The sequence below is a fragment of the Microcaecilia unicolor genome, chromosome 3 (assembly GCF_901765095.1).
Source record: "Microcaecilia unicolor chromosome 3, aMicUni1.1, whole genome shotgun sequence".
NCBI lineage: Eukaryota > Metazoa > Chordata > Amphibia > Gymnophiona > Siphonopidae > Microcaecilia > Microcaecilia unicolor.
Window position 1 is genome coordinate 194,984,388 of NC_044033.1, and position 26,747 is coordinate 195,011,134.

General features: G+C 43.7%; 1 protein-coding gene across 1 annotated transcript; it reads left to right on the plus strand.

Moving 5' to 3' along the window:
- The first annotated feature begins 21,646 nt into the window (after nucleotides 1-21,646).
- RLN3 (relaxin 3) lies at nucleotides 21,647-23,056 on the plus strand. Its single transcript, XM_030195265.1, has 2 exons — nucleotides 21,647-22,024; nucleotides 22,234-23,056. Exons 1-2 carry the CDS (start codon nucleotides 22,003-22,005, stop codon nucleotides 22,509-22,511), a joined length of 300 nt encoding a protein of 99 aa, XP_030051125.1. The 5' UTR covers nucleotides 21,647-22,002; the 3' UTR covers nucleotides 22,512-23,056.
- Nucleotides 23,057-26,747: the final 3,691 nt, after the last annotated feature.

The window sequence follows — 26,747 nt, forward strand, 5'->3', positions numbered from 1 at the left end:
CTTGTAGCACTGCTTAGTAAACAGGGTACGTCTTTAAAGAAAGGTCAGGTTGTAGTATTCCTAGGTTTTTGTGCAAAAAAAATAAAATAACTGGTTTCAGGAGAGACAAACCTTAAGAGGACCAGTAGGAAGAAATCTGAGCTCAGCCTTCCTGTGTCATTTGCCTCCCGTTGCCCTCCTTACTCTGAAATCCATGATCATATAGCTACTGAATAGAAGGTAATTTTCAGCCCAGAAAACTTTCCCATATTGCTTCCACTCTGTATCCTTTCAGAGGTTCTAAAGAAACAAAATATTTTATTCTGCTTTCTTAATTTGCAAAGCAATAATACACTTTTTCAGTACTAGCTCAAGCTGAGTTACATTTAGGTATAGAAAGTATATCCCTCTCCTTGGAGGGCTCACAATCTGTACTTGAAGCGATTGAGGGTTAAGTGGCTTGAGATCAGAAGGAGCAGGCACCCCTGGGTGTCAAGCCTGGAGCTCTAACCACTTGACTACTCCTCCACTTGAGTCTTTCTAGATGTATGTCCTAGACGCACTGTGGAAAAATCTAATGCTTTAGGCCTTAAGTATGGTTCACCCTTGGCCATCTCTGCTTCTGTCTAAATGGGCTTGTTCCGAAAATATTTGGATCCGATATTTAGCAGGACATATCTGAATAGAAAGGGTCTTATCGTTAAGTTACTTACTGGGCCAGATCTGGTTATCAGTGACACTGTGGCTTGTGGTGAGGCAGTCCAGGGGCAGAGTCATGGTGGACCTGGAAAGTATCTGGGTGCTGCCAATTTTTAATGCTGGTACCCAGATAACCAGCTGGGCAAGAAGGACCACATAAAATGTAGTTTTAACTATGTCTGCTTAGTTATTTGGAAACTGCCACTGAATTTTGACGCACCTAGGTGACTTCAAGGAGCTGCCCATATCTGGATAAGGGCCCCACAAGGCTTCCCTATCCCCTGCCCGTTCCCCTCAACCCCTTCCAACAGTCATAACAGTCTGATCACTAAAAACCAACCTGTTCAAAAAGGTATACCACAATGATCTATCCTAAATTCCAGATAACGAAACTTATACCAGAACTGGACAAAACTGAACCCTCGATTCTTGATTGCTTAATTTACTCTGTCACCATTGAACTTTAACGCAATACCACTTTATTTTTCATTCCGGAAATTAACTCTCTATACCTGACTGCTTAAAGTACTCTGTCACTTACGAACTTTAATGCAATACCACTCTGTATTTCTCATTCCGATAATGGCGATCGCCACTACGGCATAATGTAAGCCACATTGAGCCTGCAAATAGGTAGGAAAATGTGGGATACAAATGCAACAAATAAATAAAATGATCAATAAAATATTGTGGGGCTAATCCCATAAATAACCTTTTAGATAAGGGGAAAAAATTAAACATAACTCTGGTACACAATGTTTATTCTGAAATGTACACCTTAAAGACAACACAGAACCATGTTTCAGCGCAAAGCGCCTGCCTCAGGAGTCTAAAACATTAAAAATAACATTAAAAAACAATAATAAAACCTTGTAAAAATAAAATTCTAAACAGGTAGAAATTAAAAACGTGTTATACAAGAGGACTGTGTTGTAAAAGAGAGTCCTAAAGAGGTATAGTCCTAAAGTGGCTGTCCATGTGCTAGTGCTGCTTTAGTAAACCAGTGCGAAGAACAGGTAGAGAGGCTATTAGAGCACCAGAACAAGGCTTGAAGAGAAGGAGAGAACAAGGAGGTTTAATAGACAGGAGATGAAGTGACATCATAACGCTGAAAACAAGTAGGTCAGTCTAAGTTTCCCCTTCCCAGCCATCATCCCCATTCACTCAAAACAAAGCAAGCAAACCTATGAGCTGCTGCATCCACGTTGTCATTCTTTATTGTTGGGTACCATTTGTATTTATGTCACTTATATTTTCAAACATGCTGGCTTGTGCAGCATACGGATGTACACAGAGGAAGTATAAGAATGGAATAACTTTTCATAGTTTGAGTATAAATCTTAATTAGTGGTCAGTTGGAGGGGCTGGTTACAGGGACACCCTAGCACATGTTATATTCATGCACAGATGTTTTTCTCCTGGTAATGGGCCACTAAAACCACATCATGTTATGAGAATCAGGTGCTCAACATTCAGAGTTTCTATTTATTTATTTATTTATGACATTCATATCCCACATTTAACATGTATTAGGTTGAAACCTGGAAGCATATGAAAGCTTTTTTTTTTCTTGTGCCTAGATCAAAAGAGAAAGATGGTTTCTGGGAACTTGCGCCTTCTATTTTGCAGAATGCAGTGGTATATTATAAAAATGCACTTAATATTGTTTATTACTATTATTTACTAGTGGTTGATATACAGCAGAAGTTAACCAAGTCAACTTCATGCTTTGTAATATAATTCTTAATAGCATTTTCTCAGTTATTACCTAAATACAGATAAAGTTATAATGCTAATTATATGACCCTGTCTGCCTCTTATGGTAGTTAAGATAACCTGGTCCTGGAGTTACCCAAGGCAGTCAGATTTGTCAGGATATTGACAATGAATATTAATGAGAGAGATTTGCATACAGTGGAGATAGTGCTTATTATGAGTCCTACTGATCTGTACATCTGTTGTGTTATTTTGGTGGGTGGAAACAGTCATGTGGGCTTACAGGGAGTACAGGGGAGGGAAGGGTTCTTGGAGTATGTTCTGTGTAAAGGTTTTTATTGTGCCATGTTGGGTGGTTTACTGTTTTTTTTTTCTTGTTCTGTATGAAGCTTAGCAACCAACATGTTTTGCTTTTAATAAAGATGATTAAAGCACAAAAAATACGTTTTGGATGCTACTGAATTGTATTATTCAGTCTCACTGTATTTCCAGTTTTGGCACAGTATAAGCCATCACAAGAACAAAATATAAGAAAACCAACGGACTGCATTACTACTACTACTACTTAATATTTCTAGAGCGCTACTAGGGTTACGCAGCGCTGTACAATTTAACAAAGAGAGACAGTCCCTCTCAAAGAGCTTACAATCTAATAGACAAGTGAACGGTCGGTCCGATAGGGGCAGTCAAATTGGGGCAGTCTGGATTCACTGAATGGTAAGGGTTAGGTGCCGAACGCAGCATTGAAGAGGTGGGCTTTAAGCAAAGACTTGAAGACGGGCAGGGAAGGGGCTTGGCGTAAGGGCTCAGGAAGGTTGTTCCAAGCATAGGGTGAGGCGAGGCAGAATGAGCGGAGCCTGGAGTTGGCGGTGGTGGAGAAGGGTACTGAGAGGAGGGATTTATCCTGTGAACGGAGGTTACGGGCGGGAGCGTAAGGGGAGATGAGGGTAGAAAGATAGTGAGGGACAGCAGACTGAGTGCATTTGTAGGTAAGAAGGAGAAGCTTGAATTGAATGCGGTATCTGATCGGAAGCATTAGGGGCTTATAGCCCATTTAGTTATGTTTGAACAAATTAGAAATCTGTTTGACATAAAATATTTTTATTATTTTGGCTCATAAACCACTTGTCCCTGAAACATGCTCAAACAACAGAATAATCTATTTGTGTATCTAGAAGGTAAACTTCTACAAAACAGATGAAGATGTGATTCCATGTGCCCTAATGAAAGGAGAGTTTAATTCTATTTCCATTTAATTTCAATATATTCCATCATCTTTATAACACCAGGCTCCCCAGGCAGATTACAACAACATTTAAGATGAACCCATCAGGAAACAGGATATCCTCACTGAAATTTGGCCATATGTGTTGTATACAGTGTATTTATTTAGTTTTTAGTGTAGAAAAATTAGCATTAAATATACTACTACTACTACTTATAATTTCTATAGTTTAAAATTGCTGTTTCTACCAGCTATAATAATTTGTTATGCTGTTTTAGTGATATTCAATTGCTATTTCCTGATATTTATATCTACATATGGGAAGCTTTCAAATAAATTACAAAGCTGTCCAATAAGTAAAAAATAAAATAAAATTGTCCTCCACCTTTTAAGGCACTGCCTATCCAATTGAAAAAGCTTTAGATGTGTTACAGATGGACCAACAATAAAAAATGACAATGTGGATGAGAAGCTCATAATTTTGCATGCTTTGTTTTGAGTGAATAGGGATGACGGCTGCTCTGGGACGGGGAAACATATACTATCCTTATTGGCTTCCTTGCTTACAGTGGAAGTCAATGCGAGAGATGCTATTGGAGCACCAAAATGAGGCTTGGAACACAAAAAGAGAGGCTATTGAAGCACCAAAGTGAGGCTTACATCACAAGGAGAGAGGCTATTGGCACACCAGAGTGAGGCTTGAATACAAGGAGAGTACCTATTGGAGCACAAGGAGGGAGGGTATTGAAGCACCAAAGTGAACTTCGGAATGCTCAACGAGACAAAGCGGCAGATTGAAGTTCGTGAAACCGCGCACCCTGAAATAGAGTAGCCCCCCCCCCCCCCCAAAAAAAAAAAAAAAAAAAATCTGCCAACGGCCTACAAAGCAGTTATATATCTTATTTTATTAAATCGAAATATGTTTATTCTTGCATAAATCTATATACGTGACTGTACATATTTGCCTGTAATTACTCGTTACTGAATCTTCTGACTTCATCAATCTTTTATTTACAGTATATCACGAAAGTTCAATAAAAATGTATTGCAAAACAAATAAAACATGGATAAGCACTTCTTGAAGTAATGCACATACTTTTGGTATGGGGGACATTCAGCAACTTTCCCAAGACAAAGCCATCAACATTCTCTCTTCAATTTTCAAACACTAAAATTTTTTTTTAACGTCATAGATGGTGACTATCCGATTTTATATTCTATTCAAACATTTCTATCAACTTTATAATAACTTTTCTTAACCATCTCCCATAAGTCCAACATTTGACATTCAAAACGCATAGATAAGTGGCACCATCTGGCGGACAACAAAAGTAATTACAAAATGTCGCATTTATTTCTAATTTATATACTAGTATGTGGCACCATCTGGTGGACTAAAGAAGTAATTACAAGATGACAAGTTTATTTCTAATTTATATACTAGTATGTAGTACCATATGGTGGACAAACCTAGTAATTACAAGATGACACTTTATTTCTAATTTATATACTAGTATCTGTCTATCTCGTGGACAAAAGTAATAATTGCAAGATGACACGTTTATTTCTAATTTATACAAGTTCTTATATTTAGTTTATTCATAAAAATATGGAGCAGTCAATCCCTTGATTTAATCCTACTGGTTCCAAATAGTTCAATCTATTAATCCATCTTGCCTCTTTCCTCTGCTGGCCTTTTTTACCCATCCCCTCCTCTATTCCAAGAACTGACGCCGCCAGAAGGCAATTTTTGGATGGGCCAACAGGTTGGATGGGTGGGCACTAGAGAAACACCTGTCATCTGATGCACCCATGCCCTACCCCTACCGCACACCTGCCACACTCCCAAAAACTTTAATGAGGGTAGCAGTGCTGGCTTCAGTGACTGCAGGTCACATTGAGGGCTAGGGGAAGTACAAAAGGGTCCACTCTTAATCTTCCATTGAGCCATGGTCCTACAACACACATATGCTTCCCCCAAATATTCTGCATCCGTAGAACCCCCTGGCCCTCCCCCAACAGTGGATGCAGTGCAGAGCTAGGATATTTCCCTATAAAACTCACCATACAAAAATGTTTGTTCCTAGTGTTATTTGAATAACAAGGCATATTGTATAGTACAAAAATCTATCAAACTCAGAACCTAGAGCAAAACTATCATGCCAGCACTAACATCCAAAACAAGGATCCTACCTATGATATTTTAGGACCCTAAATATTGCAGACTGGATGGACCATTTTTACTATTTCAGTGGGGCTCTAAAATATTAATACATCTATTGAGAAAACTGAACAAGCCAAAATACTACAGAATAATACATAGAAAATTCATGCTAACAATACTTTGGTCACACACACAGAACACAAACGGCAAATACAGAATAAGTGACCACAAACCATAAACAAATTAAGTCAAAATCCCAAGAGGCCAGACCTTGCACGTAGTACAGCACCAGAGAAATAGAAAGAGATGCATTTTCTCCTATACTGTGCAAAATATAATGATAGCACATGACACAGATGGTATTAGGGGTTACAATTACAGCAACTGCCCTTGGCCCCCTTGCCAGAGAGAACCACAGGCCACCTGGATGCTAAAAAAAGGTGCAGCCTAGTAGTAAACTTTGAGGTCCCCTTCCAAATTTCTGCAGTGGGCCCCGGCCTTATCTAACACCAACTCTGGCAGGGTGTACATTTCAAATCTGACATATTCTAAACACAAAATGGAAAAATTAAATAATGTTCCTTAGCATCCCTCCGGACCGGCCCAGGATTGGACTGATGGGTTGTGCACGTCTACCAGCAGGTGGAGACTGAGAAAAAAACTTTGACTAGATAGCCAATAAGAGCCCTGGTCATGTGACCCTAGCCTCAGTATTTTCTCAGTCTCCCAGCAGGTAGGAAGTGAGCCCATTAGTCTCTCTTTCTAAATTTCTAGTTTTTTATTATTATATCTTTCTCTGTGCCACAGGAATTCTTTGAGGCTGGTTAGGTTTGGTCAGCTTATTAGCTCAGCCTCAGGGGTGTATACTCGGGTGCCCTGGGTCATTCCCCCTCTTCCTCCCCATCTCCCTTCTAGTAATCTCTAAGGGAAGGGTTCCTCTTTTGGTTAGCAAAGAGGTCTTACCTTTGGGAGAGGCAGCCAGATTAAACTATATAAGCTCTGTTTCCCCATTGTTTTAACGAGCAGGCAGCTCTGTTTACGTTTTGGGGTGTCTGTATTGTGTGTCTGTTTAAAAAAAAAAAAAGAACGAACCAAAGAGCACAAGTTTTGTTTTGGTATTGTGCTTATCTTTCGTTTCGCTGGGTCATTATTACTAGCGCTGAAGAGCGGAGTTTGGTGTTTTTCTAACATTTAAAGAATAAAGGTGTTTAGGCGCGAACCGTGCACACGCATCTCCGCCATGTCTGAGAAACTTAAACAATGCGCTGTTTGCCAGCGTCGGGGGGGTTTCTTCTACCGGCGCATGTAAATATTGTACCGTGCCAGGAGCAGCGTCCTCGTCTGTTTTGCCTACGACGTCGGCCTCTCTGTTGTCGGTATTGGGTCCCTCGCCGTCGCGGTCCTCGTCTGCAGCTCCTGAGGAGTCAGGCGCGCCTCCGGAGGCCGCCCCGGCGAATTTGGCGTGAACAGCGGCCATTTTGATTCCTACTCCATCTTCTCCTTCGCGTATTCAGCAGCCTACGGCCCTAAGTCTATCAGATGCTGATACTTTGAATTCGGGAGCTCTGGTGCAATATGGGGCTGCTCAGGCAGGGGGTTTTCCTCCTGAGTTTGTGCTCCAGATGTACCAGGCGTTTTTGATGTAGAGAGGCGATGCAGGAGCTGGGACAGCAGATGCTGTCAGACCTACACCTCCACCTCCTAAAAAAGTTAGGGAAGATGTTTTCCGCGGGGATTTTTGGTCCGATCGCGATCAGGAGATGCCCTATCTGGAAGAGGAGGAAGATTTTGAAGACAATGCCTGTACTGATCCTGATTTTTCTCTCACAGATCCGGAGGCTGCAACTTTTGCCCAGGGTGATGATCCTTCCGTGGCTAGGATTTTTCACAAAGATGACTTGCAGGAGCTCATTTTTATGGTCTCCTCTACTTTGAATTTTGAAGATCTTACGGCGGTTTCTCAAACCCGTAAGGTAGACTTCTTGATTAAGGGGTCTAGATCCGTGCCCAAAACTTTTCCCATGCATCAGGACATTTGGGATGTTATTAAAGCGCAATGGGAGGTTCCAGATGCAGCTTTTCATCTGACTAGATTTATGTCTCGTCTCTATCAGATTCCAGAAACGGATAAAGCTATGCTTAAGGTGCCGGTCGTGGATGCAGTGGTGTCGGCGGTTACTAAGCGGAATACGGTTCCCGTGGATGGAGGCACGGCTCTTCGGGATGTTCAGGACAGAAGACTAGATTCTCTGCTCAGGAATAGTTTTGATGTTTTTTCCTTGGCAGTGCAGACTGCCATTTGTGGTTCCTTGGTGGCTAGAGCTTGCTTTAGGTGGGCAGAGAGAGTCCTGGACAGGACTTCGGATGATCTTCATACCATCGATGAAGACGTGGCTAGAATTGAGACGGGGGCGGCTTTTCTGGCTGATGCCCTCTATGATTTGCTGCGAGCATCTTCTAAGTCTTTGGCTTTGGGGGTCGCTGCTCGCAGATCTCTGTGGTTGATAGGTTGGTCGTCGGATGCGGCCTCCAAGTCAAAGTTGAGCAAGTTTCCTTTTAAAGGTTCTTTCTTGTTTGGAGAAGAATTGGATAAGTTGGTTAATTCCTTGGGAGATGCTAAGGTTCCTCGCCTACCGCAAGATAGGCCTCGTCTGTCCACTTGGGGTTCTTTGTTTGGTAGGAGTTCTGTGAGAGGTTTCCGGAAGTTTCAGGCTGGTTGAGGTTTTCAGCCTCAGAGGTCTAGGTTTGGCAATAGGATTCAGTCCTTTCGGGGTTCTCGCAGAGGAGCAGGTTTCTCCAATCCAGGTTTTCGATCCCAGAGTCGTCCGTCCCAATGAAGGTGCGAGGGCCTCTCTTCTGGTCCCTGTCGGAGCTCGTCTTTCTCAGTTCTGTCAGAGGTGGGCCCACATTACTTCAGATCAGTGGGTCTTGGAGGTTGTTCGAGACGGTTATGCCTTAGAGTTCGCAAGACCTATTTCAGACGCCTTTCTGGAGTCTCCCTGCCGCTCTCCTCTCAAGGCGAAGGTGGTTTGGGACACTCTACAGAGGCTCTTAGATCTTCAGGCTATCTCTCCAGTCCCTCCTTCCGAGTACAGGCAAGGCCGGTATTCCATTTATTTTGTAGTTCCAAAGAAGGAAGACGCCTTTTGGCCTATCTTAGATCTCAAAGCTGTCAATCGCGCTCTCAGAGTCACAAGCTTTCGTATGGAGACGCTGCGGTCAGTTATAGTGGCAGTACGCCAGGACGAGTATTTGACAGCGTTAGATCTCACAGAGGCCTATTTACATATTCCTATTCGTCCAGCTCACCACAAGTTCTTGCGCTTTGCAATTCTAGGATGCCATTACCAGTTTCGAGCACTGCCCTTCGGTCTTGCGACGGCTCCACGCACATTTACCAAAGTCATGGTCGTGGTTGCAGCGGCCCTCAGAAAAGAAGGGATTCTTGTTCATCCATACCTAGACGACTGGTTAATCAGAGCGAAGTCTTATCTGGAGAGTTGTCGAGTCACAGGTCGAGTGATGCAGTTCTTGCAGTCTCTAGGTTGGGTGGTAAATGTAGCCAAGAGTCGGTTAATTCCTCAGTCTCTGGAGTATTTGGGAGTTGTGTTCGACACAGCACGTGGCCGAGTCTTTCTGCCGCAGGCCAGGATTGTAAAGCTTCAGGTTCAGATACGGGAGTTACTTCAGCACCACTGTCCATGTGCTCGGGATTATCTTCAGGTGCTCGGTTCCATGGCAGCCACTATAGAGACAGTACCCTGGGCCAGGCTTCATATGAGGCCTCTTCAGTGGTCCCTTCTATCCCGGTGGTCCTCTCAGAGGGATTCACTACTGATGCGACTACCTCTCCGCAACCGAGAACGCAGCTCGCTGTTTTGGTGGCTGCGGATGAAGAATCTGACTGTAGGAATGCCTTTGGAGTCTCCTCGGTGGATACCGTTAACGACAGATGCCAGTGTCCGAGGCTGGGGAGTGCATTGTCTAGGCAAGTAGACACAGGGTCTCTGGTCTCAACTGGAAGCCATTCAATCAATCAACTTTTTGGAGACCAGGGCGATTCGGTTGGCTCTGCAACACTTCAGTTCTCTTCTGGTAGGCAAAGCGGTGCGGGTCCTTTCAGACAATGCCTCGGCAGTGGCCTATATCAACCGCCAGGGAGGAACGAGATGCCGACTATTGTGTCGGGAGGCGGAGAGTCTCCTTGCCTGGGCGGAAGTTCATCTCACGGCCATTTCAGCATCACACGTAGCAGGAGTAGAGAACGTTCAAGCCGACTTCCTCAGTCGCCACACTCTCGATCCGGGAGAATGGGCTCTCAGCTCTCAGGCGTTTCAGGTTATAGTAGAGCACTGGGGCACTCCAGTCCTCAATCTTTTTGCCACCAGTCTCAACTCAAAGGTCCCTCGGTTCTTCAGTCGACGAAGGGATGCAAGAGCGGCAGGGGTAGACGCTCTCTTGCAGCAGTGGCCCTCCGACCTTCTTTATGCGTTTCCTCCTTGGCCGCTAATAGGTTGTCTCCTGCAGAGGATCGAGGAACACGGAGGACCGGTAATTCTGGTGGCACCAGACTGGCCTCGGCGTCCTTGGTACGCGGATCTGCAACGTCTGTCGGTGGCGCCTCCTTTTCGACTCCCGGTGCACAAGGCTCTGCTGGTACAAGGGCCAGTCCCACATCCAGATCCGGCTCGATTTTGTCTTACGGCTTGGCTCTTGAATGAGCCCGTTTAGCTAAGTGGGGATTTTCACAACCAGTGATTTCCACCATGCTTCGTTCTCGTCGGCGTTCCACCTCTCTGAACTATATTCGCACTTGGAGAATTTTTGAGGCTTGGTGTGTAGAGGCTGACATTCGTCCTTTCGGCGCGTCAGTGGCTCAGATGTTAGATTTTCTACAGCGAGGGTTTGACAAAGGACTGTCTCTTTCTTCTCTTAAGGTGCAAGCGACAGCTCTTTCCTGTTTCAGAGGTAGGATTAGGGGTAGGTCTTTCGCTAGTCTGCCCGATGTAGTACGTTTTTTGAAGGGAGTCAGTCTTCTTCGTCCTCCGGTCAGGTCAGTCTTCCCATCTTGGGATCTTAATCTGGTCCTTTCGACTTTGACAAAACCTCCATTTGAGCCATTGCGTGCATGTTCTTTGAAGGATTTGGCTCTTAAGATAGTGTTTTTGGTGGCTATTGCGTCGGCTAGGAGAGTCTCGGAGTTGCAAGCTTTCTTATGTAGATCTCCATTTCTGCAATTTTCAAAGGAACGAGTGGTTCTTCGTCCGGTGCCTTCCTTTTTGCCTAAGGTGCTGTCTCGATTTCATCTCTCCCAGTCAGTGTTTCTGCCGGTTCTAGGATTGGCCTCAGGGACGCAGGAACAGAGACGGTTACATACTCTGGATGTTAAGAGGGTGCTTAAACGGTATCTCGCAGTTACTGAGGATTTTCGTCGCACGGACCGTCTTTTCCTTCTGTTGGCCGGTCACCGTAAGGGTTTGTCGGCTTCTAAGCCCACGTTATCTAGGTGGATCAAAGAGATGATAGCGTCAGCCTACCTTTTGGCAGGTAAGGCAGTCCTGGACTCTGTTAAAGCTCATTCAACTAGAGGGCAGGCAGCGTCCTGGGCCGAGTGTTCCTTGGTTCCGCCAGCGGAGATTTGTAAGGCAGCTACATGGTCTTCTCTCCATTCCTTTTCTAAGCATTACAGGCTTGATGTTCAATGTCGACAAGAGGCGGTCTTTGCGTCGCGAGTAATCTCAGCAGGTTTGCTGGGGTCCCTCCCGTAGGACTACTGCTTTGTTACGTCCCATCAGTCCAATCCTGGGCCGGTCCGGAGGGATGCTAAAGAAGGAGAAATTAGACCTTACCTGCTAATTTGCTTTCCTTTAATCCCTCCGGACCGGCCCAGGCCCCTCCCGTGTGATATATTTCTGTCTAGTTGTCTATGTTCCATGGTTTGCAGAGATGTGTTCAGTTCTTTGTTTGCAGAGCTGTTTTGTTTGCAAGTTAAACAATAAATAAATGAGTAAAAAAACAAACAAACACATTTTCTATTAAGGCCATACCGCTGCTCTGGTAAGGGTATGTGGTGAGCCATTATAGTTTAGGCCATACCGCTGCTCTGGTAAGGGTATGTGGTGAGCCATTATAGTTTGGCCATACCGATGCCCTGGTTAGGGTACTTGGTGAGCCATTATGATAAGGCCATACCGATTCTCTGGTTAGAGTTTTCGGTGAGCCATTATGACAAGGCCATACCGCTGCTCTGGTGAGAGTTGTCGGTGAGCCTTTGAGCACATCTTCAATAGTGCTCCCTGGTTGCTTGAATTCCTTGGGGCACAGACTGTTCTTCTTCTTCTTTCTGCTTTGTTATTCAAATACTGAGGCTAGGGTCACATGACCAGGGCTCTTATTGGCTATCTAGTCAAAGTTTTTTTTCTCAGTCTCCACCTGCTGGTAGACGTGCACAACCCATCAGTCCAATCCTGGGCCGGTCCGGAGGGATTAAAGGAAAGCAAATTAGCAGGTAAGGTCTAATTTCTCCTTTTCTACCTTTTGTTGTGTGATAATTTTATTTTTCAAATCATGTTGGCCCCAGGCTCTGGTTTCTGCTTCCCTTTGTCTTCTCCTAACTCACTCACCAAGGTTTTCTGTCCATTTGACATTTCTACTGTCTCCATGTCCACTATCCATCTTCTTCCATCTCTGTGCCTCTATCTTCCTCCATGTTCAGTATCTCCCTTTCTCTGTGTCCCTATATTTCCATGTCCTCTCTTCCTCCCCCATGCCAATATATCTCTCTCCTCTCCAACCCTACCCCTTCCAGCTTCTCTCCCTCTCCCCCATTTCCAGCATCTGGTTTGCTTGCTTGCTTGCTTGATTGCTTGCCTTTCCACCCTCTCTCCTGCTGTGAGGCCTGGCATCTCTGATTCCCTTCCCTTACCCCTTGTGCTGTTCCAGGAGCTCTCTCCCTTCCCTCCAGCTCCCTCCTCCTCTTCCTCCCACATCCAGCAGTTCTATCCCTTCCCTCCAGCTCCCTCCTCCTGGTCCTCCTACATCCAACAGCTCTCTCCTTTCAATCCAGCCCCTCCTTCTTTTCCTCTCAGAAGTCTAGCAGCTCTTTCCCTTCCCTCCAGCCCCCTCCTCCTCTTCCTCCCACATCCAGCATCTCTCTCCCTTCAATCTAGCCACCTCCTTCTCTTCCTCCCAAAAGTCCAGCAGCTCTTTACCTTCCCTCCAGCCCCTCCTCTTTGTCCCACATCCAGCAGCTCTCTCCCTTCCCTTCCCTTCCCTTCCCTTCCCTCCAGCCTCCTCCTCTTTGTGTCACATCCAGCACCTCTCTCCCTTCCCTTCCCTTCCCTCCAGCCCCCTCCTTCTCTTCCTCTCATGACCAGCATCTTTCTCTCTTCAAGCCCCCCTCCTCCTCTTATTCATCCCACATCAAGCAGCTCCTTCTTTTCCTCCAGCCCCTTGCTGCCTTTCCTCCAGCAGGATCAGCTGTCTGAGATGGTTGACTCTTCCTGCCTGCCATGCCACAGCCGCTTTCATTGTTGACTGTTGCTAGCAGCGATTCACATAGAGGCATATTTTCAAAGCACTTAGCCTTCCAAAGTTCCATAGAAACCTATGGAACTTTGGAAGGCTAAGTGCTTTCAAAATATGCCTCATAGGCACTTAAAGGCAGCCTTCCCTCTGCCATGTCTGGCACTCTTTGATAAAACTTCATGTTTATGTGACTGCTGGAAGCGGCAGAGAGAAGGCCACCCTAGAGTGCCAGTCTGAATCGCTGACAGCAAAAACACGTCTAATTAAAGCTGCAGGCACCGCGGCAGCAGGAAGATGCAATGAACCTAGATGGCCGGACCTGCGGGAGGAAGGCAGCAAGGGATGTTAGATTGGTGATAGTTAGAGTGGGCTTCGGGCAAAAATGGATAGGACTGGGCCCACCTGTGGCTATGCCCCTGATCCCAAACTGCTTCTTAGTCAATTCCAAACCATCTTAATTCAGATAAACTATGTGAAAACTTGATACAATGTTCAGCCAAAGGTGCCTGTGTTCTGCACATCTTTAAATTAGATTTAGGTTCAGATAAAGTTATTTTCAGATGTCTGCTTGTCGTGCAGGACGTCAGACTCACAGAAACAGAAGCCTGCGCGGCCGTGTTGCTGATCTGCAAGGGCAGGCTTCTAAGTGGAATGTTGCTAGTGGAATAGCAACATTCCATGTAGAATCTCCAATAGTAGCTACAGAAATAGTAGCAACATTCCAGGTAAATTCTCAGATAGTAGCAACAGAATCTCAAATAATTTATTTAGATTTTGCTTACACCTTTTTCAGTAGTAGCTCAAGGTGAGTTACATTCAGGTACTCTGGCTATTTCTCTGTCCCAGAAGGGCTCACACTCTAAGTTTGTACCTGAGGCAATGGAGGGTTAAGTGACTTGCCCAAGATCACAAGGAGCAGCAGTGGGATTTGAACTGGCCACCTCGGGATGTAATGACCAGTGCTCTAACCACTAGACCACTCCTCCACATAATTTCTTTGAGAGGGACAGTAAATAATATATACAACATATTCAGTCCTACAGTTATTGAAATGTCTCATAACATACTTTTTTTTTGTTACAATCGTAGGGGTTAATTAATTCCTTTCCTTGTTAGGCAATTTTGCAAAACAAACAAAAAACATCAGGGTAAACTTTGAAAAAGTTAATTAATTGTATATTTTAGAATGTTATGCTTTGGAGATATTGATTTAAGAATAGCATACACTAGAGATAAAATTTGAAAGAGCTCATGTGTCCAGTAGTCATACAAAAATCACAGCATTCTAAATATACTGTTAATGGACATTTTCAAAGTTAAACTTTATTTTGTATTTATAAAACAATAAACCCTACATTTAAAATAAGATTTAACCAACTTTATAATCCTATGATATGTAGAGAAAACAGTGACAACCCCCGATTAATCATTTACTCATCCTAAATTTAATATATACGTATTGAAATAATTACTGCTATTAAAAATCCTTTCTTCAATTTTCAAACGCTAAAGTATTTTTTAAAAAGGCCATAGATGATTAATATCCAATTTTATATTCTATTTAAATATTTCTATCAACTTCATAATAACTTATAAGTACATAAGTAATGCCACACTGGGAAAAGACCAAGGGTCCATCGAGCCCAGCATCCTGTCCACAACAGCGGCCAATCCAGGCCAAGGGCACCTGGCGAGCTTCCCAAACGTACAAACATTCTATACATGTTATTCCTGGAATTATGGATTTTTCCCAAGTCCATTTAGAAGTAGGTATATGGACTTGTCCTTTAGGAAACCGTCTAACCCCTTTTAAACTCTGCCAAGCTAACCGCCTTCACCACGTTCTCCGGCAACAAATTCTTTAATTGTACAGAGGTTGCCGAGGGTGTTCAAGTTTGTAGCTCGGTGTTTGGATTTGTCATGGCCTGGTTCGCAGTATATCTCAATCTGGTGTAATCCAGATATTAGAATACAAGATTAGGTTATTAATTGGCCAGTCTGGCAGTGTTGTGGTGTTTAGTCTGTACATCTGGTCCTGCAGGGTAGTGGGCTTAAATCTTTTGAGACGGTTGGAAGAGAGTTTGATTTAGGGTCGAAGTATTACTTCCAGTAGTTGCAAGTGAAGCATTGTCTGCAGAGTTTAGGGTTGGTTGAATAGGCAGCTTGTAAGGATTCTGGGTTGAAGGATTTTTGTTTTGAATTAATAGGGCAGGCTAAAAAAGCATCTGCAGCATATAAAATAGAAAGTTCAAGAGTGCATCCCAAGGAAGAACCCTTGCACTAGAGGCACACAGTGAATAACAGACATAATGGGATGGAGTTTCTGCCTCAGAAAGGTTACAGTCCATTGCTAGTGTTATCAAGAGTCCCCCATGATTTCTTCACTGCTGTTTAGTATTCTAAGGACAGACATGGCACTGTGCTTGTAACTAGAAATTCGTACTGTGTGTGAGCCTGTCTGGTTGCCTGACCTCAGGGTCTCTGATTTTCTTTTTGTGCCCAGCTTGAGATGCTGGGGAGTGACCGGTGCCACTGTTAAATGTCATTGATTTCGCTATTGGACTCCACATTTATTTACATAACACCATTTTCACGCTGATTCTTGCCAGATAGTAAACTCATCTTTCTGACCCAGAATGTGGCAGAAAAATCTCAGGAGACCTGCATTTTCTGCCAGTGGAAAAACGATCGCATGGAAGGCTCTCTCAGACCTCACACTTAGTAGAAGGAAGAGGCTCTCCTGACAGTGGACTTCTAATATCCACTCCAAACCATGTAAGTGCCTAACCTACCCCAGACTGCGCATAAAACCACCAGCTATCAGATTGGCAGTTCTGATATTCAGCGGCACTACACCATTAAGTGTAACACAATAGATGATGACAGATAAAGACCTAAATGGTCCATCCAGTCTAACAGTCACACTCATTATCAACATGATTAAACCATACCTATACTTGATCCTGATCTTTGCTGCCAGAGCACAGAAGTCCACCCAGCACTGTCCATACATTCCAGCTACTGGAGTTACCATTGAAGTTCGCTCCAGCCGATCCTGATCCCTCTAGCCATACAAGAGACACATAAATACATAAGTATATAAATATTGCCACACTGGGACAGACCAAAGGTCCATCAAGCCCAGCATCCTGTTTCAAACAGTGGCCAATCCAGGTCACAAATACCTGGCAAGATCCAAAAAACGTACAAAACATTTTATGCTGCTTATCCCAGAAATAAGCAGTGGATTTTCCCCAAGTCCATTTTAATAATGGTCTATGGACTTTTCCTTTAGGAAGCTGTCCAAACCCTTTGTAAACTCTGCTAAGCTAACCGCCTTTACCACATTCTCTGGCTACAAATTCCAGAGTTTAATTACACGTTGAGTGAAGACATTTTTCTCCCATTCATTTTAAATTTACTACTTTGTAGCTTCATCGCATGCCCCCTAGTCCTAGTATTTTCGGAAAGAGTAAACAAGCAATTCAAGTCTACCCGTTCAACTCCACTCATTATTTTATAGACCTCTATCATATCTCCCCTCAGCCACCTTTTTTCCAAGCTGAAGAGCCCTAGCCGCTTTAGCCTTTCCTCATAGGGAAGTTGACACAGATCTTAGACGTCTGCCCAGCGCAGGCCTTAGTTCCTCACATCAGGAGTCACCATCTAAGCACCACTCGACATATCAATACACACACAGTCGTTGAAGTTTTGTTTTTATACCGTGGTGTAATAAAGCAGCAGCGGGACACTCACTCCACGAGACATCAAAGTGAAGCAACACAGGAGCAGAGGGCGACAAAATTACTTTCAGCCTGGGAGGAGATATTCAGAAATTCTTTATTTATATAGCACAGGTAGAATGCCCCAACACGGGTCCATGTTTCGGTGGATGAAGACGCCTGCCTCAGGGGTCACAAGAAATACCGTGTATAAAAGTAAATAACTATGTAAACAATAATACAAGATGTATATAAACTTACTAAAAACATAATACATTCAAAGCACAAAACTGGATACATATTTTGTTTTGATACCATCCATTTTCTAATTAGGGATCCTCTGTGTTTATCCCTCGCCTTTATGATTTCCATCACTGTGTCTCCACCGCCTCCCTCAAGAGAGCATCGACCACCCGCTCTGTGAAAAAGAAATGTCCACAGTACTTTAAATGGGGTCTCATCAGAGACTTATACAGCGTGAATTTCCAGTGATTTACTATGAAGGATACTGCAGGTGCTTTGTAAGTCTCTGTGTACGCCAGACAAAAGTGGTTATGTTGTAATGATATGAAATAGGAAATGCGCTTTATGTAAGACAGCTGGCATAGTGTATAGTCCTCAGAGATGTGAGAGGATGTGAAGGGTCAAATATTGGCCTGTTCTCGTTACCTCTTGAAAGTGCATTTTTTTCTAGCGAAAAAGGTGCCAGTACTCAAATGCCAGACCACCCTTCAGGGGTGGGGTGATCATTGAGGGACCCACCCCACAATAGCTAGGCCCCCTACAACCAGTCACAGATCTATGACAAGGCAGAATTTGAGTGTTGAACCTGAGCTCTTTCATTAAAACTTGGGGACCATGGGTCAATTTTAGCAGACAATGGAAAAGGTGCCGGTACTCAGTACCCCCAAGTATCCCCTCAAAAAAAGCCCTGCCTCTTGACCAACTTTTGCAAACCACACACGTCTGAATTGTATAATTTTATGTATCCACTGCTAATTCTAGGTGTACTAACGAGCATCCTTCATTAGTGAGAGATGTTAAGAGAGAAAACTGAGTGTTACTGTTCACTAATCGTTTTCAGGGGAAGCCAGTCAATCGGTCAGAGGCAGTGGCTGTGGAGAGTGAAGTGATACGTGACAAGCAAGAAAACACTGTGCACGTCATAGAGCACATTCAGAGATAAGTTCATGTTTTGATTTGATTTATTTATTTAAAGAGTAGCACTGTTTAAGAGAGGCAATAGCACATATACAAACAAAGAGAAGCCCGATGAAAGAAGTGCTATACCACTTGGCAAAGAAATGTATTGCCTAAAAAAATTTGTTTTTGCTGAGGGCACTCTTTAATACGAAGTCAAAGAAAAAGAACAAAGTAAAATAAAAAAAAAACATTGAAAAAGGATTTTAAAAGATATCAAACATATGTGTTTGTAGTGCTGTTAGCTTTGTTAGTGGAACAGCATTTTTCAGTCTTGGTTGTAGTTTCTTCATATCATTATTGGTTACCAAAGACTGTGGGATTTGATTTGGTGTATATCCACTGTTTACTAATCAACATTGCATATATGCACTTATGAGCCATGTATGTATCATCCTGAGCGGTACTTATGGAAATAACAGTATTGTAACACTATATAAGATGCATCACAAATCTATGTACTTTAGACAGAATCTGATTGCTGACTTCTCTCAGCACTGACATAATAAAACTTTTCCTTTCTCTAATGCTATCAGAGTTGGAGATTTATTCTTTGTATGTAAGGAAAAGGGAGGGCAGGGGATGGGACTTGATATACCGCCTTTCTGTGGTTACAGTCTAAGCGGTTTGTGTATTATATTCAGGTACTTATTTTGTACCTGGGGCGGTGGAGTAAGTGACTTGCTTTTAGGTTTCAGGTGCTCTCCCTGTCCTTATAGTGCTGGTGCTGTATTCATAATGTTGTTTGGAGGTTTGCAAGGAGCTGTTGTCTTATCTGTTGCTGGATTTTGTGATTTCAGGCAATAGACTGACCCCAGAAGTTATGACAAAACTTTCTTCTACCACATACTTCTCATCCAGCTCTTCACAGAAACGTGTGTCCTTTCGAGATGACCTTGGGGAGTATTTATGCAGCCTCCTGAGCGATACCAGCTAGATCAGTCATTTCTATTCAGAAATGTTAAGATTGCTGTGTATCTGCTGAGGTACCGCTTCCTGCATTGTCTGCAGCTTTTCAGGTGCTGCAGGCTGACACTGTGACATTTGCCTACACAAAAGTCTCTTATCTGGGGACACAGATTAATTAGATATAGATATCTAAAGTTCAGCAAACTGAATTACAGCTAAGACAAGGTTGGAGGAGGAGGTATTAGCATTCAAAAAGTTCTGTCAAAGTGCATAATGAAGAAGGACAAGCCAGAGAGGCTGAGAGGGCTCCTAGATAGTTTAAAAATGACCTTTACACCCTGCAGCACTGTTCCTGCAGTACCATATCCCCACAGGATCACACCACCGTAATGCACTTGCAGGACCATGCCCTATGGTATTCTACTGCCCCTCTCCACCACAACAGCTCCTGCATCTCTCTCTAAAATTCACCCCTGTGCCCACTCCTCCCTGTGGCTTGTGCATCATTCCCTCCATCACTCTTGTCCCTTTTTCTGTGCTACTGGTGAGCCAATTGATGTAATGTATCTAGATTTTCAAAAAGCTTTTGATAAAGTTCCTCATGAGAGACTCCTGAGAAAATCAGAGAGTCATGGGATAGGAGGCAAGGTTCTGGTGTGGATTAGGATTTGGTTATTGGACAGAAAACAGAGGGTAGGGTTAAATGGATATTTTTCTCAGTGGAGGAGGGTGAATAGTGGAGTGTTGCAGGGATCTGGACTGAGACCAGTGCTATTTAATTTAACATATTTATAAATGATCTGTAAATCAGGATGACAAGTGAGGTGATTCAATTTGTAGATGACACAAAACTATTCAAAGTTGTTAAAACATGTGTGGACTGAGAAAAATTGCAGGAAGACCTTAGGAAATTGGAAGACTGGGCATCTCAAGTTTTGAGAGCTATGCAGAAAACAAGCTTGGTATAGTTTTTTTTGTAATCCATGAAACAGAGATTAATATTTGAGAGCATGAGGTTCCATTTTCTATTTTGACAGCATTGCTCCGTAAAAGGTGCAGGTGGGGGTGGGTGATCACAATTGTTACCTAGAGGCCTGAATGGCAATGGGAGAAGGGGCAGTGCAACACTTAGGGCTCTTTACAGTCTTGAGCCACCCCTGGTTACCTCCGATTTTCCACTTAGTTGGAACATTACACCCCTCCCCTCCTGCTTACAGCCTTGCTGGCATTGGTGGTTATTCAGGTTGTTGTGGGACCCTGTGGGTAGGACATGGGATGGAAGAGGTGCTGGACATGAATTACAGAGGGGCTGGGAGGGCACAGTACAGTGGAGGGAGATATGTAAAGAGCATTTCCTACCCTCGGTCCCATTCTATGGTTGGAAGTAAAAGAAGTGGACAGACCAGAAGAGACCAGTTCACATACAATCTGTTACTGTGTAAGATGGGAACACTATTATTCAGCTGGTGTTGCTTATTCAGAAGGAAAGGTTATCTGCTACCATCACAGTACAAGCGATGAATCCCTGACTTTTCTCATCTCCGATGCGTGCACAAAAATTATCTCCACTTCAGAGAAAATCTTGGGTCAGGCATCTCGCTGCAGGTGACTGAGGTATCTCTATTGTCATGTAAAAGAGAGAGGCAGAGGTGAGGCACAGGAAAAGGTCAGTCTCTCTGTGGAGGGAGGTGGAGAGAGAAGGTATAAATGAGGCAGGAGAGTCCCCTGGAGAACACATTGTTACCTCTCCTCAGGTTACTTGTCCCTCTGAGCCTCAGAATGCAGAAGTTTGTGCTCGTTGTCGCCATCTGGGTGCTGGCATCGGAAGTGGCGGTGGAGGCTGAGGGACAGAACCCACCTTATGGTGTGAAGCTGTGTGGCAGAGAGTTTATTCGGGCTGTTATCTTCACGTGTGGTGGGTCCAGGTGGCGGCGAGCTGGGGGCTCACAGGCAGGTGGGTAACAAAAGATGGGACTTTTAGTTGAGTAAACTGTACACTGCCTTGAGTGAATTTCTTCAAAAAGGCGGTAAATAAATCCTAATACATCAATCAATCAATAGTAACCTGTCTCCTAGAATCAGCCAATTCTGAGTTTTGAATTTGCATCCTGATGTAGTGGGATATGTAGTTTCTGGGTTTTTTTTCCATTTGCGATGACCTAGTGCATTGTGGGATATGTAGTTTGTTTCTTGCATTTTAAATGTTCCTTGTAGGTACCAAAATGTACTGGGGACTGGAGGGAAGTGTTGGAAAGCCAGGACTCATTCAAAGTTTCCACCCAGAAATCACTGGCAGCTCTGAGGTAGCCAAGCCAAGAATGTTTCCATTGGATAAGATGCTTGGGATAATTCAGGGACAATGAGGGGCAGATTTATATCTGGTGATTTATGAAAATTAGCCATACAAACTTACACTTGAAAAGGTGATCCAGTGACACATTCACAGATCTGTGACAGACAATGGGAGAGTCAGTCCTGGCTTTACAAATCCTCCTTCAAGTTTTTCTTGTTGAAAAATTATTTTGAAAGAGGAATTGAGGAACTACATCTGGCTCCCTGTCTCTTTCACCCTGGAGGCACCTGTGCTCTCCAGAGATCTGAGGCCTAGTCTAAGAGGGAGCAAAAATGCTACAATGATTCTATGGACAACCAGGTCAAGGAACCTTCTGTTGCTGTAAATGGTTGAACCTGAGGCTCCCAAATCTTTCAGTGTGATGCTGTAGATGTAAAAATGCAGGGAAGACACTTCAAAACAAGCACAGGCCTGTGCCTCCCATAACCCTGCTTCTGCTCCCCCTCTTGAGATCAGGCATCAAAAGTCAGGAGAATGACTCAACTTTTTTGGTTAAGCATTTCTCAACATGCAACAGAAAAGCATTTACAGTAAGTGATGATTTAGACTAGCAAGAGGTTTCAAACTTGGGGTGAAGTTTGCCCAAATTCTGGCAAACCTCCCTATTGAAAATTTGCTGATCTGGAGGAGACAAATTGCTTTCCATAGGGTCACAGTGAAATGTGTTCCAAAGCCAGGCACATGCATGATGCATTAATGCTTTTGTTTCTTTCTCTGTGGATTTCTTTTCTCTTGCCAGCCAAGTTCCCTGATGGATTCAGCAGTCCTGCAGTCACAGATTCTGGGGAAGAAAACACTGGGAATTGGAAGAGCGGCCTCCCTGACTCTGGGAACCAGTTGAGCTGGAGGGAATATCTGGCAGGGTCAAGCAAGCAGACTGGCAATGTAGGGCTGGCAGAGGATGTCTTGGACACACTGTTTCACTCGGAGCGCAGAGGTCGGGATGTCATCTTGGGACTCGCCAGCACTTGTTGCAAGTGGGGCTGCAGCAAAAGCGAAATCAGTTCCCTGTGTTAGGCTGTGGGAAGCTGCAATCTTTGCTCCTTCAGACATTGTGCTGGGCTTGTCCCATGCAGCCCATTGTCCGGTTTTCCAGGTGATGCTAGACATGGATCCCAGCCTAGAGTAACAAGCACTGTCTCTTTTCTTCCTTAAGTCTGTTATTCAGTCCTTGGGTCCCAGTTTTCCCGTGATCTTTTCTCCCTATTGTGCTCTTTCCTCTCTCCTGTGTAATCTGTCGCTTTCTGCTGTGGGGACTCTGTATTTTCAGGCTTTTCTTGGGTGAGCAGGATGGGGTGGGGGGTGGCAGTGTGCAGGTACAGTACATTTTCTAAAGAAAAGACTGGAAGGACCTGCTTATAACAATTCTCCCTAGCTCTCCCTCCCTCTTAGCACTCCTGCTGTATTCTGCTGTTGGGCATGAAATGTGATCTGACCTGGGGCAATCCTGTTTGGCACCGGAACCTGGGAATCATTCTGGTTAATGTGCTCTGCAATTTTATGTTACTAGTTTGTAAATTATTCTGAAACTTGTCCTGCCAATAAAGTGATGTAATTGGGAATCTTGTTAATACGGACCATGTTTTGTGATAAGTGCCACATGCTACGTGTTATGCCTCTGTCACTGCATCCCACAGCCAGTCTTGTACATCTTCCAATCCAGAAGATAAGTGAGTCAGCCAGCCAGTGACGGCCCCTAGCCCCAATAGTTCAGAGAGATGGTTTTATAAAATTCAAAACAAACTGGCTTCTTGATGTGCTGTGCATTTTGCCTCTTTTTGTAGAAATAAATTCCAACAGGTGACTGTAGATTGTATTACATGGTTGGCAGCTCCCCCCTCCCTCGGTTTATTTCTGAGTTGGTGGGTGGGACTGTGGATATATTTTATAAGTGTGTTTCTCTGCATATATGTATTCTTACACACACACATGCATTTGTATATATACATGGTGAATAGAAAAAAAGGGAAGCTGACCTTATACCTTATAAGTTACCGTGTACCGATTTGTTTTCAGTAGTTGCAATGTAAGGACAGTGCCGGGCGGAATTCTATGGAATTAGAATTTACTATTTCTAAACCACCTTTATCTAAGGCGGGAATACAGCATAACATATGTACATATGTCCCATAAAAGGCAAAAAAAGACCAGGATCAAGGACTTTATATCACATTCATTGATTGTTTACTCATGAATCGATAATGAGTGTGACTGTTGGGCAGACTGGATAGATAGTTCAGGTCTTTATCTGCCATCATCTACTACGTTATGTGTAGAAATGTGTTGAAAAGAAGAGAACAACAATACAACACGATCACACCCTAATGCTGTTGTCACTTAGCTTGTAAAATAAAAGACAAAAAAACTGTAATGAATCAACATGATTTTGCTAAACATACACTGGACAACTATGTAATCTTTTTTGATTAGTAACGAACATGGCATTTTTCCTGCAAAGTAAGCGATAAGGTTAATTTCAGTCACAGCATGTATTCAAAATGTCTTCCCTGAGCAGACACAAAAGTGAAGATGCGTTTCGCCACTGTCTTATGGAGCATCAATCACACTGACAACGTTTTTCCCTTCTGACCTTCTCTCTTGTACCAGTTCCATCAATCTTTTTCAGCAGCTAATTTAAGCCCCCCCCCCAGTCCAATTCTTTGTTGAAAATTCAGCAATAAGACACTTTACATTATGTAGCTTTTTTATGGTTAGTGTAAACAATGGCATCACACTGATATTACTTTTGCACGGTAGAAAAAGTAAGTAAGTAGCGAGCAAGTATGTACAGTGTTGCTTGATGTTTTTGGTACAAATTACCCAAATTTGCTTAAATGGTGCTGTTAGTTTACGTTTCTTTAGTCAAAGATTTTGCAAAATACAAAAGAGAAACAGCAATGTAGAACTTCAAGCCTTGACATTGTGATACACTTACACATAAGATATGGTCTGGCAGTATCCTGGACTAAAGAAGATATAGGAGACCATTTATCTGTGAATTTATGTATCTTATTGGATTTCTTTGCTAGATATGATTCAGATTTATAGGTGGTGCATACCAAACTCTACCACTGATTATTATAATGAATATTAGATAAATTGTTCCACAAATTCAGAACAATGTTTAGAGCTGGATGATAAAATCCAGAGATTCACTTTTTTTTTTTTCAATCACCATGGCATGTACAGAAGGGGCTGGAGGTCTCTGTATCTCAATGGTTGATGGGTCTCATGTTGGGGGGGGGGATGAATTAATGTACAGTGGTGGAAATAAGTATTTGATCCCTTGCTGATTTTGTAAGTTTGCCCACTGACAAAGACATGAGCAGCCCATAATTGAAAGGTAGGTTATTGGTAACAGTGAGAGATAGCACATCACAAATTAAATCCGGAAAATCACATTGTGGAAAGTATATGAATTTATTTGCATTCTGCAGAGGGAAATAAGTATTTAATCCCTCTGGCAAACAAGACCTAATACTTGGTGGCAAAACCCTTGTTGGCAAGCACAGCGGTCAGACGTCTTCTGTAGTTGATGATGAGGTTTGCACACATGTCAGGAGGAATTTTGGTCCACTCCTCTTTGCAGATCATCTCTAAATCATTAAGAGTTCTGGGCTGTCGCTTGGCAACTCGCAGCTTCAGCTCCCTCCATAAGTTTTCAATGGGATTAAGGTCTGGTGACTGGCTAGGCCACTCCATGACCCTAATGTGCTTCTTCCTGAGCCACTCCTTTGTTGCCTTGGCTGTATGTTTTGGGTCATTGTCGTGCTGGAAGACCCAGCCACGACCCATTTTTAAGGCCCTGGCGGAGGGAAGGAGGTTGTCACTCAGAATTGTACGGTACATGGCCCCATCCATTCTCCCATTGATGCGGTGAAGTAGTCCTGTGCCCTTAGCAGAGAAACACCCCCAAAACATAACATTTCCACCTCCATGCTTGACAGTGGGGACGGTGTTCTTTGGGTCATAGGCAGCATTTCTCTTCCTCCAAACACGGCGAGTTGAGTTCATGCCAAAGAGCTCAATTTTTGTCTCATCTGACCACAGCACCTTCTCCCAATCACTCTCGGCATCATCCAGGTGTTCACTGGCAAACTTCAGACGGGCCGTCACATGTGCCTTCCGGAGCAGGGGGACCTTGCGGGCACTGCAGGATTGCAATCCGTTATGTCGTAATGTGTTACCAATGGTTTTCGTGGTGACAGTGGTCCCAGCTGCCTTGAGATCATTGACAAGTTCCCCCCTTGTAGTTGTAGGCTGATTTCTAACCTTCCTCATGATCAAGGATACCCCACGAGGTGAGATTTTGCGTGGAGCCCCAGATCTTTGTCGATTGACAGTCATTTTGTACTTCTTCCATTTTCTTACTATGGCACCAACAGTTGTCTCCTTCTCGCCCAGCGTCTTACTGATGGTTTTGTAGCCCATTCCAGCCTTGTGCAGGTGTATGATCTTGTCCCTGACATCCTTAGACAGCTCCTTGCTCTTGGCCATTTTGTAGAGGTTAGAGTCTGACTGATTCACTGAGTCTGTGGACAGGTGTCTTTCATACAGGTGACCATTGCCGACAGCTGTCTGTCATGCAGGTAACGAGTTGATTTGGAGCATCTACCTGGTCTGTAGGGGCCAGATCTCTTACTGGTTGGTGGGGGATCAAGGTGAAATTAGATCTTACCTGCTAATTTTCTTTCCTCTAGACCCTCCAGACCGGTCAAGACGCGTGGGTTATGTCCTCCTACCAGCAGAGGGAGACTGAGAAAACACTAAGCTTTTGAAGCCTGTATATATAACCTGTGCAGAACCTCCACTAGCCAGTATAACCCTGACAAAGCAGAGAAACAAAAAACACTAACAACAACTAGCAACCCTGTACGTGGTCACAGTAAACTGCAAAAACAAGAAACATCTTCCGCTTGCTCTTACGGAAACATGTTCCTTTGCCTTTGATAAAACAGTTGGGCTTCTACAGGTGGACTATCAAAGAAGAGCCCCACCTGTCCCGGACTCCTATCACAAAACAGAAATAAACAGTCTGCAATTAGAGAAACAACAATCTACAGCAGCCAAGAATTATCCAACAAACACACCTCCTGGCCTCCAATACAGACAGGGCGGGCTCTTGACCGGTCTGGAGGGTCTAGAGGAAAGAAAATTAGCAGGTAAGATCTAATTTCACCTTCCTCAGCGACCCTCCAGACCGGTCAAGACGCGTGGGACGTACCAGAGCAGTAACTAACTTACGGGAGGGAC

Excerpts from the sequence above, each read along its gene's own strand:
- RLN3 (XM_030195265.1), top strand. The coding sequence starts at position 22,003 with ATGCAACAGAAAAGCATTTACA. Across the intron at positions 22,025-22,233 it reads GCAACAGAAAAGCATTTACA|CCAAGTTCCCTGATGGATTC; the intron begins GTAAGTGATGAT and ends TTCTCTTGCCAG.